Raw genomic sequence first — 14,754 nt, 5'->3', positions numbered from 1 at the left:
CACACACACAGAGGCTTATTCTTACTTATGAATGCCCGGCCTTAGCTTGTTTTAGTTTCTAGCCAGCTTTCCTTAAATTAACCAGTTTATCTTTTGCCTCTGAGCTTTTTCCCGTTCTCTAACTTCTGTAAATTTTACTCTTTCTCCGTGGCTTGCTATGCAGCTGTGTGGCTGGCCCCTGGAGCCCTCCTCCTTCTCTGGCTGCTAGATCTAGCTCTTCTCCCAGATTTTCCCTCTATACATTCTGCCTACCAATCCCGCCTATCCTTTCTCCTGCCTTGCTATTGGCCATTCAGTTCTTTATTAGACCATCAGGAGTTTTACACAGGCACAGGAACACAGCTTCATAGAGTTAAACAAAAGCAACATAAACAAAAATAACACCCCTTAAAAAATATTCTACTGCATCCAAAGACTCCTGGGATCCATCCTTTGCTTCTGGATTGCTCCGTAGCTGGCCTATGGCGATGCTGCGACTGGATCCTGGCTGTAGCCTAACATCTGCTGCCACTAGAACTTCAGGACGTCCCTGACCACCTTAACATAGTGGTCATCTGGGGGTGGCTTCCTCTGACTCCCGGGCTGCAGAAACTTCTTAATTGCAGGAATGTTGCTGATTCTTGTCTTAAATGCCTGAAACAAGAAACAGGGATGTCAGGAGCTCACTAACTGTCACAATCATCAAGAAATCAGAATTTCACGGGGGGGGGGGGGGTAGGGTGCTCAGGCCTTTAGCATTGAAGGCCAGGGTGTTGGTGCTGAACTAACTTCTTGGGGTGTTTGCTGTCTTTTCCTGGCATGGGTTGAAATGTCTTATTAAAAAGGTGTAGACATGGTCAGAGCATATTAAAAAGCCCTTCCATGTTTGTATTCTTTGGCCTGTTGAGTTTTGTTCTAGGAATTTATTAAATGGGAATACATAAGGGTGTGAGCAAAGAAACTGTAACAGAGAGTGTGCTGGAACAGTTAGCAAGGGCCAGCCGGTGGCCTCAGCTGAGTGTGCCATCCGGAGTCTTCCCTTGGGAGCCTTCAGGAGCTGGCTTCCCAGCAACAGCCTCACCTCAGAGGAACATCATGCTCTCCGACAAACACTTTGGCTTCAAAGGAACACCACACCCTCTGGGCAGCACCCTCACCTCCAAGGAGCACCTGACCCTTCGAGAACCACCAGACCCTCCCGGGAGGACCATGGTCCTCCTGTGCTAGAAGCATGGTACTCCCTGTGCTGATGTTCTAAATTTAGGGATTTGTTGTTTTAGTCCCTGACTATATCTGTTAGATTTAGAAAGGGCTCTTCATCTATAATTTAAAAAAAAATGCTTTTATTATTTTGTATGTTTGACTGTTTTACTGGCATGCAGGTCTGAGCCCCATATGCACGCAATTCCCTCAGAGACCAGAAGAGGGCACTGAATTCCTTTGGACTAGCGTTAACAGCTGGTTGTGGGCCACCATGAGGGCTGGGAACCGAACCTGCATCCTCTGGAGAGCAACTAGAGCTCATGAGAATGTTCTTTATGTATAGTTAACTCCGAGAGCTGGCATGAAGTAATACAGGGAAAGGAACAAAGGTAGAAGGGTAGGCTTGCACTTTTCCTACCAGGTGTTTACGAGGTAGTCCAGCTGTGGGATCTGGAAGAAGGCACAGGCTGGGTGCACTCTGACCTGGAGCTTCCGGTGTCCTGGACTGGTCTCCACTCGGGCACCCTGCTCAGGCAATCACCCAGCCTGGCCCCTAGCTACACAAAATGGTAATCCTCCTTCAGCCTCAGGCTGAGCCAGTCGTAATTAACTTTTCACCTTTGAAAGGATCCTCTGTCTATTCTCACGCTAGTGCTTAGCAAAGCCGGCCTTCCTGTTCTTTCCCTGGATTCTCTTCCGCCCTCTCCTCAGCTCAGGTTCTGCCTTTTTGTCACTTGCAAAGCTACAAAAAGGCTTCTTTTCAAATTTCTATGAGAAGGCCAAGATTTTACCTGAACATTTTAAACATGCTTCAGTGGTTATCTCCAAAATGACTGTCAATAATTAACATAACTCTAGAATATATAAATATATTTAGAGAGAGAAATAGTTGCTGGGCAATGGTGGCGCACACCTTTAATCCCAGCACTCGGGAGGCAGAGGCAGGCGGATCTGAGTTTGAGGCCAGCCTGGTCTACAGAGCGAGTTCCAGGACAGTCAGGCCTGTTACACAGAGAAACCCTGTCTAAAAAACAACAACAACCCGAACCACACCAGGGCAGCACAATAGAGTCAACCTCGTTAGTGCAGGTATGGGTGAGCCAGCCCGGAAGTTGTAAGCATAGGAGAGCTGTCCCCATTTCACATCCGGCGGACCAACCCTACAGCTGCCGGGGCCCAGACCCAAGGATATGACTTGGCTCACCTCATTTATGATCTGCTGGAGCACATGAAGGGACCTGACCTGCAGACCCAAAGCTACAGGATCTCCACAACACAGGGCAACAACAGGACATCCAGGAGGAACCCTAGAGTGGGCCCAGTATCGATCGACAGGGTAGTAGAAACCAGAGGCCTCAAACCAGACCAATGACTCTTTGCAATGACCACTTGCAAAGAAAGATGAATGGACAAAGAAGTTCACAGTGTGACCCACTGTGTCACACTGCAGCTTCCAGGATGAGATTCTTAAGTTTTTTTCCTTTTTAAATTTTCTTTTCTTTTTTTATCTTAAATTTTGTTTTATTTGAGGGGTGTGCTGGGGCGGAAGCTGGATGGGAAGGGTCAGGGAAATGATAAGATTAAGATACGTGATGTAGAAGACACATAGAATTTTAAAAAACAAAACAAAAAACAATAACAAAAAACAGAAATTGCTAGAAGAATTCTAACGAAGTGACAATTTGTAAATAACCTGTGTCTTCAAAACAGGGAAAATGACTGAAGCTTGGAGAGACATCTCGGAGGTTAAAAGCACTGGCTGCTCCTCCAGAAGACCAAGTTTTAATTCCCAGCACCCACGTGGCAGCTCACCGCCATCTGTAACTCCAGTCCTAGGGAATCCAATATGCTCTTCTGTCTTCTTTTGGGCATTGCATGTACATGATACATAGATTTACATACAGGCAAACATACATTTAAAAAAAGAGAGATTTTTAAAAATGGAAGGGAAAGTGATCCAGGTGTGATAGCACATGCCCTTAATCCAAGCACTCAGGAGGCACAGTCAAGTGGAAGTCTGGGAGTTCCAGGCCAACCAGGGCTACACAGTGAGACCCTATCTAAAAAAATAAATAAAGGGATGGGGGACTGTCCCTGTCAACAGTCAGTCATGAATGGTAGAGGACTGAGAGATGCTTGGGGAGGGGGATTGTTGTCTTCGGTTATGTGGTCGCTGGTGAGCCCCCCATGCTCCAGCGGACCGCCCTACACCCATGCTCATGGGGATGACCCTGGTTAAACTCAGTAGTCACAAAGCAAAACAAAGGGACTTGTGGAGAGGGTTGATGAGGACAGAGGAGGGATGGGAGAGGGCAGGGATGAGAGTAATCAGAAAGTATTATACACATGAAAGGAACTGTCAAAAATAAATTTGATAAAGGTGCATTTAAAGCAACAGAGTAAATAAAAAAAGGAAATGGCTACATATATAAAAATGCATACATAAAAATATTTAATGATTACTGTAGAAAGTTTCATAAACAGTCCACAGAACAGTATTTAGTCTAATTCTATTTTTTGGAAAATACAAAATGATAGGTTTCATGCCAGTCACATGTGTGTGCAGGGGGATTCATGTGTCTGCATGTGTGTCTATGCAAGTGTGTATAAAATTCTTATAGGACATTTAAGCCTGGAACTCTAAATATAACACATGAAAGGAAAGGGGAGTTATCTAAATGGATAGATGGAGAAATATATCTCAAAAGCATTTTTTGTTTACAAAGATAAAAACAAAGGGACTGGAGAGTTGGTCCAGTGGTTAAGAGCATTGACTGCTCTTCCAGAGGACCTGGGTTTGATTCTCAGCACCGGTGTGTGGGCTCACACCCATCTGTAATTCCAGGTCTAGGTGACCCAGCTCCCTCTTGTAGCCTCTGAGGGCATCTGTACACATGTGGCACACAGACACACATGCACAGAAAAGAGTATCTTCCGCTCCATGTTTTATGTAAGAAAACTATAGCCAGGATAAGAATACATATGCAAATTTGCTCATGTCTTCATAAGTAGGAACACAGAGAGAACACACAGGAAACTAGAAAAATGACAATGGGGACAGGAAGACGGGGCCATTGTAGAGACTGGGTTTCTCAACTTGTGCCTTTTTTATATGGCTCCGCTCTGTTTGTTTGTTTGTTTGTTTTAAATGGCATGGTTCTATTGCTCAATGAAAATAAATAATATTATACCATAGAAGAATATTTGTTGACATACAGATATATTCATGGTTATTGAAAAGATCATTAAAAACAGACCACAAAGTCAATATTTAGTATAATCCTCTTTTAGGAAAAATACAAAGTGATAGGTATATAACATTTGGCTTGTAAGATTAGAGGTCTTTTTCACCTTTTGGTTTAGATAGTGTAGGTGCACGAACACACCTTTTCTTTTGTAGCAAGAAGGAAGAAATGCTGTTCTTTTTTTTACAATGCACATTTTAATTTATAATTCAGAGTACCTGAAACTCTTCACATTAAAATGATAACTAATCCCCTTTAAAATTTTTTATTGGAAATAAAGTTATTTTCACATAATATATTCAGATTGTGGTTTCTCCTCTTTCCTTCCAGATCCTCCACACCTATCCAACTCTACACCTTGTCTCTCTCTCTCTCTCTCTCTCAAACAAAAGGCAAATAAAAAACAAACAGCAATAAAACAAAAAAGAACAAACTAACAAACAAAGGAAAAAAAAACAAAGAGAGAGCAGGAGAAACACATATACATGCACACACACATGAACAAAACCCATAAAAACTCAAAATTGGAAACCATAATATATAGGCAAAAGACTAGTAAGGTAAAAAGAAAAAAAAAAAAAAAAAAAAAAAAAACTCCAAAACTACCACTGAGTTTGTTTTGTGTTGGCCATCTGCTGCTGGGCATGGGACCTGCCTTAAATGTGGTTTGTCTACCCAGTAAGACACATGTGGAGAAACCAAGGAAAACATTGTTCTTAACAGACAAAACCTAATGGTTCTGAGAGAAATATGGGGAGCTAGAGCAGGGGCCAAGTAAGTGTGGCAATGGTAGGATGCTTCGCGCAAGCTGAGGCAATGTAACCGAGAACTGACCCAGCATCAGGACCATTAAAAGCAGACACCGTCATCTGATAGGAGCCAGGATGAAAAAACCAAGACAGCTGTTGCAAGTAACAACTTTAAGAGTACTGAAAAAAAGAAAGAGAAGAAAGAAAGAAAGAAAGAAAAGAAAGAAAGAAAGAAGGAAGGAAGGAAGGAAAGAAAGAAAGAAAGAAAGAAAGAAAGAAAGAAAGAAAGAAAGAAAGAAAGAAAGAAAGAAAGAAAGAAAGAAAGAAAGAAAGAAAGAAAGTCCTGGATGTTTATTATTTGTTTTGCAACAACCAGGGACTGAATCTGGGACCTCATACATGTGGGTCATGTACTCAACCACTGAGCTACATACCCCAGCAGTTTAAATGTTCATATTAGAACCTCAAATACCTGTTTTCCCATCATATAGTTACAGCCTATAATGTAAGTGTGACTAAGTAACCAGAGTGAATAAAACAATGCTTTTTGAGACAGTTTCTCTTAAGTTTTAAGTCTGGCTTGGAGACACGTATTATTGCGGGCATGGTTCCAGCTGCATCGCCCTGGGCTTCGCGTCTGCGCCGATGAGCATCCTACCTGCAGCAGAGGGAAGTCGGACAGCACTGGAGGGCTGAGTTCCTCCACCATCAAAATGGCTTCTAAGAGCTGAATGTCTGCCCAGCTGAGCTGGTTGCCAACAAGAAAAGCTTCCCCGTGGTCTTTTAAAATCTACAGAAAAGAAAAACATATTTGAATGGAAGTAGTGATGATTTGCCTGTTTGAATGCTTGTACTATGAGCCTCACTGAGGAATCTTCTTTTTGGGGGGTGATCTCCAGAACTAGCAAGAACGGATGAAGCCAGCCCTCTTGCACGTACCATGAACTGATGTGATCCCTTTGGGAATGAGTCAGGGTTATGAAGACCCTTATGTGGTGAAGGACTGACACTTTCTGAAAAGTGTGGAGGAAGTAAAGGAAAACTGTACCCACCAGTACAGGGACACATGGGAGCTAGAATTATTGAGAGCCCAGCTGCTATAACACAAATCAAAATCAGCCACCGATGGATTTAGAAGGCCAAACCTGCAAAAAGTTAATTTTTCAGCACCCAAGGGAAAGCAAATATAAAAAGATAACAGAGTTAGCTTTGAGTAGCAATACATAAAATATGGTTAACGCCACAAAGAGGGAATAATACATATAAGAACTTGGGAAAGGGTCTGGTAAGTAACTCAGTGAGTGACAGCATATGCACATTCTATAACTCCAGTTCCAGAGATCTGACACTCTCTTCTGGTCTCCATGGACACTGGATGCATGCATGATACACAGACATGCAGGCAGGCAGGATATTCATACATATAAAATAAATTTTTTTTAATGAAAAAAAAAAAAGGTCTTAAGCAAGAAAGTAACAGTATTGACATTTGTTAATGCCAAGTAGTAGTTACCAAGAAATTCTGCTTTGGAAAAATCTTCTAAGTGATAAAACAGTAGCCTAAGTAACTTCAATATAACTACAATTATCTATAAATGAAAAGAAAACACTTCTATTTATATTTTAAAAAACTGGGTGGAAATATATGAAACCAATTCTTGCACTTATCTTTTGGTGATGAGGAATACTCACAGTTTCTGTTTATAGTCTATATTTCGGAATAAGATCTTGAAACAAACTAAGCACAATAAACATTGTAGTGGTTTGGATGAGAATGACTCCCATAGGCTAGTAGATTTGAATACTTGGTCATCAGGGAGTGGCGCTATTTGAAAGGATTAAGAGGGGTAGCCTTGTTGGAGGAAATGTGTCACTGGGGGTGGGTTTTGAGGTCTCAAAAGCTCATTCAAAACCCAGAGTCTCTCTCTTCCTGCTGCCTGTGGATCCAGATGTTGAACTCTTCATCTACTTCTCCAGCACCATGTCTGCTTGCATTCCACCATGCTCCCCACCATGATGGGGACTAGACCTTTGAAACTGTAAGCCAGCCTCAGTTAAATGTTTCCCCTTATAAGAGTTGCCATGGTCTTGGTGTCTCTTCAGAGCAATAGAACATTGACTAAGACAAACATGTTGAAATCTTGGATAGAAAATAGTATCATGGTGCTACTTATAGGATAAAACCAAAATAATACTAATAACACACTAATTCTCCTCTTTGAGTACACTAAGTAATTATTTTTAATTACTAAATAAAAAGAAAGCATTTCTCTTCATTGCTTATATAAACCACACTCCAGAGTAACTAAGTATGTCATAAAGGAGAAAGATCTGTGTTCTCCACTGTCTTATCTCCAAAGTTCTGAGAATACAGGTGCTGTGGCACAATCTTTGTACACTGTATATATGTATTACTCTCATTGGTTAATAAAGAGCTAACTAGTCTATAGCAGGAAGAAATTGGCTGGGAGAGACAGAAATCTAGGAGAAATCTAGGAAAAAGAAGGGCGGAGTCAGAAGAGTTGCCAGGAGATACAGAGGGAGAAAGACATGCTGAAGGACAGGTAAAGCCATGACCTACGTGGCAGCATATAGATGAATAGAAATGGGTTAATTTAAGTTGTAAGACCTAGTTGTTAATAAGCCTGAGCTATTGACTGAGCATTTATAGTTAATATTAAGTATATCCATGTTGGTTATTTGGAAACTGGCGGGCGGGAAAGAAAAGTCCACCTACATACAGGAGTGCCCTGTTGCATTTGGCTTGGGAGAGTCTTTGTGTAGAGAATATTCTATATAATGAATGAAGAGAGGTGGAATCACGTACTTAGAAGGAGACAGGAGGATGAGGCCATGGCCAGCTTGGACTATAGTCATAGTTAAGTATGATGCTAGGCTAGGGTACAGTATGAGAGCCTGTCTCAAATAGATGATGATAGATGATAGATGGATGGATAGATAGATAGATAGATAGATAGATAGATAGATAGATAGATAAAGAGGTCAGTATTTCACACATACTAATAAGTCTGTGTGCTGACATTGTCTGATTGGATAACTACTTGTTACTAATATGAAGCTATACAGTCAGCATACGACTGCTGTCTTGATTTTGAGTGAGTTCCTTAACTATGACATGCGATCAATCTGGAAGTTGGAAATTACTCTAAGTCAACGTTGATTGGAGTCGTCAGTGAGGTGGCCAAGTAAATTGGACCTGAGTACAACTCAATGATGGAGACCAATTCAAGCAAACTTTCAAGACCCTCTACCGAGGACTTTGTGGAAACGAGGCATTTGAGCTTTGTAAGTAGGTCATTTCCATATGGGTAGGTCACAACGCGGTCTGAACCTGAGAGATTAGTTCCGTAGTTCCGCAACAGGAAGACCAACATGTAGAATGAGAGATTCTCAATATAGGGACAGAGTGTAAGGGACAAAAAGACAAGAGGGAAGGCGTGATGAACTAAATGGTGAGTGAAGAGTGAGACCAATTCCTATTAATCAGATATCAAAGGATGCCCTATGTCTATTGTATCTAATTTAAGAGTGCTTGTAAGTCGTATATATTCGAGTTATTTGCCAACCAGCATATTCTGAATCCAACTAATCAATTATTCATTCTATTAAATGCTTTGGGGTAAGAATGGGGTGAGAGAACATGGGCCTGCTTAATACAATCTTGAGCGAGTTATTAAGCGGCAGATAGCTACTAGAGCAGCTAGATGACCATTAACTTATGATCTATAGTGCAACGGATAGCCTTGTCGACATAGGCACACTGAACATTTGCTACCCATGGCATCAACAGTCATCCCATTCTACTAGAAGCACTGAGGAGAGCGTTGCAACAGAGCTCCATATCTGCTTCTTCTAGTTTTTCACACATTATATCCTACACGTATACCTTTGAAGTTTGATGTGGACCTCCTTTGACACACGGGGACCGCCAGAGGGTCTTCCCAATAACTAGCATACCACTGGACACACTCACCCTGCCTGTAATAGGTAGGGGCTGGAGAACTCTTGGACACAGATTGTTGGCGTTGAAGAATCCATCCGCTCCTGCCTACTTACCCAATGTAAGCTAAATTGCTGATTACTCTACTTGAAATAGCTAACACAAGTCTCCAATTTTAAAAAGATTCCTATTAAAATGTCTCTTCCTCTATGTTTTCTTTAATTTAAAGGCATAAGGCTTATGTAACCTCTACCAGAATAATCTGGAGGGCTAGTGAGAATTATCTCAAGTATGTGTGAACACCTATTTCTAGTTGTGCACTTCATATGGCTGTACGTGAGAAGGTCCTCATTGCTTATAATAAACACAGAACAGGATAATTCGTTTCTATCGATTATGAGTGTTCTCATCCCTTCACTGATTTAATCTCTTGTTGCACTCTCCCGGATTCTCCTAGGACCCTTCTTTTTTTCTAGATTAGGAATCCATTACTTCCTTAAGATTTATAAGCTGTTCTCCTCCCAGCTCTAGACCTTCTTATCCTGGGCGTCATAAGAGACGAACTAGTCAGCAGTAGTCTTAAGTTAAGATCAAAGGCTATATTGCATTGCTAGTACAAAGGAATCTGCGAAGGTTTATCAAAAGTATTACAAACAGACAATAGGTGTCCAACAGGCACCTGGTTAATGATCTCAGAACTTTGAGATTAAGACAGTGGGCACGAATCACCAGAATCTTTCTCCTTTATGACATAAATTAGCCAACATCTGGACGTGGTGGTGGATTTATAACATAAACAATGATCAGAGAATTGACGTTGGATTCCTACTATTTCCAATTTTTTAGCTTAATTACACTGAGAACACTCTACACAAGTGACTAAGCTATCTCAGGTGTAGCCAAGAGAGGATAGTGGTGTCATCTCGTAATGTTAATTTGTGGTTTGTGATCCCTATAAGTAGGAGCATAAACCAATGCAATGGATCAAATAATTACTATCTATCCAGAAGATTTCAAACATAGTTTGCTCTTACGTACAATTTCTCATAATTGCTATCTGAAGAGAGCTACACAAAGACAACAATTAAAGGAACTCCATCTAAAGGTGGTTATCATTCATTTTAATAGAAAGGGCTTGGCTTATTCACACGCTGGCTTGGGTCTAGAAGTGGTCTGAGTCGCCATCATGGGTGGGGAGATCAGTGCTGGATTTGCTAAGCAAAACATCTGTGGCTGATGAGAACAGACTAGATGGGGAGTTCGACAGTCGCAGGTCAGATCCGTACAGGCATGCAGATGCAGTAGGATGAACTCTGGGCTTTTGACATGGAGCTTCGTATGAGGGCCAGACCTCCAAGAGCTGCCACTACCAGTATGGCAAGCACAGATCTTCTCGTCCGACAGCTCACCTCATTAATCCTTTCCAAATAGCGCCACACCTGATGGACCCAGAGAGTTTCACATATCTACTTAGCACTGACGGGAGAATCAACTATGCTCCATGCAGTTAGAAACCATGTCCCATCGAAAAGCCACTACAAAAATGAAAATTACAGGAATAGTGTAAGGCATATAGCTTAATGTACCTTGCAAGATAAATGTTATTCTCGGAATATAGATTCAATACTAAATATAAAACGCAGCTGATACCTGTGTAATATTGTCTTACCTCACTTTCATACTGACTAAGTATCATATGATGGCAAGCAAGTTGACATCAGGTACTTATCAACTACTCATATGGAGTGGCAGATGTTTCTATTGGTGGAGGCTTTACCGGTTTCTGAGACGATTAGTAGCGTTCTGTGACATATTCTGATAGGAAGAATGCAAATGACAGCATAGGACAAAGGTGGTCAGTGTGTGCTTGGAAGGCTAGCAGTTGCTGAGCGCTGTTCATTTCACTATCTATTGAAGACCCAAAGCGATGATGAGCAGGAGTGTTGAGTCGCTATGCACTAGCCTCAGATATTGAGCCCAGATAGAAGCATTATACCCTCTCGGCTAAGAGCATAACTGCGATCTATTATCCTTAGCGACAATATATTCTAAGCTAAGAATGCTTCTTGTGTACGCCAGCACATTCCATAAAACCGCGCCGATCAATGGGCTATTTACAAACAATAAAAATTGACGATGCATTAACTTCGGCGGGTTTGAGGTTAATTTTCTTGCTTTAAAGGACCTTCTCTATTTTATATTTTATCACTCATACTTAAACAATGATTGACCTTCTTATACAGTAATTGGAAATCAATGGACCCTGAGCGCCCTCTTTGACTACTGGTCTGGTGCACCCGTATCTTTTTCATGACATATTCACCAGTACTGTATGTATAATTCGGTTAAAGATAGAATAGTTAGTTCGAGGATTCATCCTGGAAACATGGAGTCAGAAAGTAGGCACACAGGAGATGTCTGTCCAATAAATGTGACTTCAGATTTCACTCTGTGAGCAACACCTAGTAGTGTTATGGCTGTGCAAACTCAAGAAACCTTTCACGCGCAAAACGCTTTCTGAGTGAAAGAGCAGTCGGGTAGCTTTTCTCTACTCACCTCTTTGAGGCCATGTCTGCGCGCAGTTCAACCTTCGCTAAATAGAAGTCTTTTTTGTATATTGCTTTACGGTTTGTGGTTTGTTTGCACACAAGGGTTATGCTTCAATACCTGCTTGTTATCTTTTGTATAATAGCTTGCTGCGTCTTTTTCTTCTTCGGATCTCTCCGCGCTTGGCTCTGTCTAGAACACAGAGCTGCCTTATGTAATTCTGAGCAAGAGATGGCTCCTGCTCTCGTCTGACTGACGCTTCCCATGTGCTGGTGGATTAGAATGGCGGTGTATTTGTGCCACTCATCCTGCATACGCAGGCTTTATATTTTATATTTATTGTTATGTCTGCCTAACTGTAATAGGGGATATTGCGGGTGCATTAGCTGCCCACTTAGGCATGTTCCGTCAGTAAGCACCGATGCCAGGATGGAACAGGCTTTCACAGGAGTTTTGGTGTCTCTCTCTTATCTCGCACTTCTTCGAGCGCACACCCCCAAGATGAATCAAATGCTCAAGTTCTCAGGTTCCAAGACAGGGCAGCAGGTTCTGCTTTCTCACCTAACCTCGATGATAAGGGGCTCTTCTAAGTCACTCCTGAGTCTTTTGAACCACTCATTCTTTAGACTCGCTTCTGACATATTATGGCACAATAATCAAGGCTGACCGTTTTCATAAACAGACAGGTTAAGTCATACGGTAACGCTGGCGATAAGTTAGTAGCGTCAGCGTCGTCTCCGTTGCCGCACATATCCGTTAGATGTGTCTTGCTGTTCTGGAGAGTCACCGGAGTCCCGCAATCACCATAGAAGGATTTCCTCCTTATTTGTGCACCTGCAGGGGGTTTGCTATGAGAATCACAGCGTACATCTTAGTCAGATCCATGGTTCACAGAGAAGCCAGAGAGCTAACATCATGTCATATCCATTGTCCACATCCTTAATACACACATACCATAGGATCTCCCTATGGACACTTGATGCCTCTGTAGTTCAGTTGTGGTTGGGGATTAATAAGAGAAACCTCAGTCGGGGGAAAAGGACGTCGTCTCTTGAAAATACACATGGCCGCTGAAGCCTATTGACTCAGCCTCAGCTCATTATAGAGAAGAGAAAAAATAAAACAACAAAAGCAAAGGTAACGGGGCCTTTCAGTGCACGGCATTATTTAGCAACCCTGGAGAGAAATTGGCATAGTGGTATTGAGCAAAGATGGGGTCTGGATTCTACTCAAGCCCAAAATCTTCCATTCTTAGGAGAGTGCGATATGCTCTTAGAGACGAGATCTACGCGAGGTGATACTATGTACCCAGGCTTCTGGAACATAAGTGTCTTAATGCGGGTGAAGTGAAAGGATGTATGTGACTAACGATGAACTAGAGTGCGCGCAGTAAGCGATAGACCCTTGGAGAGGGCTTGTCATAGAGTGGAATTATGATTGGTCTAGAGGTTGAGTAAGGAACAACTTAGAGACTTAAAAAACATCATCTGAATACAAAAGTGCATAGCGCACACTATGCAAATACCAGCTGCGACAGAAATATCAACATGCACTGAATTTATTGAGGTACCCATCGGAATTGGGCTTAATCCTGCCATCTGTATTTCAATGGGTGGTGACAGCGTGTGAAGTAATCGCTAAGACTGTGAGAGAATAACTTAAGAGAACTGTCCTCATACAATAGGCTGCTCACTGATGTCTTTTGTACCTTCAGTCATGTGATGCGTTTCCTATCTTCTCATAGCTACTAACCTATTATCTTAATGAGAATGGAAGGACTCGCTTGGGAGATAACTTCTACTTAATTCTGAGGTGAAAACAGGGTTATTTGGAGGTTTCCTAATATGGAAGCATCTTTCTTACTATAACTAAGAACCACCGGCTGGGGTCATCTTATAGCCCTCAGTGGTTGAGCATCCATTGTTATCGCCATAGACGATGAAAATCTTACATGTAGATGGAGATGCCCCCAGAATAATCTAGTCTTCATCTTGATTTGTATGTATTTTTATAGCAAATAAACATAAATTTTACCATTTCAACACATTCTTACAGGATCTATCATCTTATCTATCATTTTCTTGAAAACCAAACTATTCTTTTATATTATCTTCATCCACTTTCTATAATCTATTATTTCACTTTACTATTCTCCTTATGTCTTCTTACTTCTTTCTCTATATATACGCTTATCTATGCACCTTTATTCAGCAACAGATTATTCTATTGGTTCTTTTACTTCAGTTATCGCATAACAAAAAATACCTAAACTAAATCACATCAATTCCAATCTTTTCTAATATCTTTTACACATACTTATACTTCTCTCTTACAGCTTTTCTTCTTATCCTCTCAGTGTACATCTTACTTGATCGATTACTGATCTCAGGCCTCTCATCAGCAATGGGGTCCTATCTTTTCTCGAGGCTGAAAGCGCTTGGGTTGGGAGTTTGGCTAATTTCAGCCATAGGAGCGCGCTGTGATGCGTAGGAAGGGTACTAGTATCTGGATCTGAGGCTTGTGGAGTACTTACTGTTCTGCTTCACTCTTAGAATTCTGGTCTACATGTTAACTACGAGAAGAGTTGATGAATGACACGTTGTATATGAGGTCCTCAGGGTGGCCTATTCTCCAAAACTCTCACAAAAATGTTTCATCAAAACCCGAAAATCCTCGATTGCCGCCTGACTATGGAGTGCAGGTCCTATGCTGGCGCGAAGCGCAGCCCTCAAGGCCCAGACTCAGAGAACCATGCCCTCACACTTACTTGGCCCCTGCCTCTAAGGCTCCCCACTCAAAGTAATATCTCTCAGCACACAAGATGATGATGTATGGCTAGAGTTTTTGCAGATTAATCTACGTATAATCAAGTTTTGATATCGCAAACATATGAAAGTTTATACTGTCCATTACAAGCTTTGTGTTCGGCTCCTTGAACTGTCAGGGTTAACTTGCGACACAATTCACATCACATTATAAATTACCGTAAGCTAGGTCAAGTGTCCTGGAGGACATCAACCTTGCTAGGCATATGCCGAAATATCCGAGAACGAATAAGAGCACTAGATTG

General features: G+C 41.7%; 1 protein-coding gene across 1 annotated transcript in view; it reads right to left on the bottom strand.

Annotated features, from left to right (window-relative positions):
- Positions 1 to 479: 479 nt before the first annotated feature.
- LOC114687986 (glutathione S-transferase alpha-4-like) overlaps positions 480 to 14,754 on the bottom strand; it is a 36,414-nt gene continuing 22,139 nt past the window's right edge. Inside the window, exons 2-3 of the mRNA XM_037208229.1 lie at positions 5,835 to 5,966; positions 480 to 633 (exon numbers count right to left, since the gene is read on the bottom strand). Coding sequence (XP_037064124.1) covers positions 511 to 633; positions 5,835 to 5,966 — 255 coding nt within the window. The 3' untranslated portion in view covers positions 480 to 510. The remainder of the gene's footprint in view (positions 634 to 5,834; positions 5,967 to 14,754) is intronic.

Source organism: Peromyscus leucopus, chromosome 7 (genome assembly GCF_004664715.2).
Source record: "Peromyscus leucopus breed LL Stock chromosome 7, UCI_PerLeu_2.1, whole genome shotgun sequence".
Classification (NCBI taxonomy): Eukaryota; Metazoa; Chordata; class Mammalia; order Rodentia; family Cricetidae; genus Peromyscus; species Peromyscus leucopus.
Note: the sequence above shows the minus strand (reverse complement) of the source record. Positions and strands in the feature narration are given on the sequence as shown.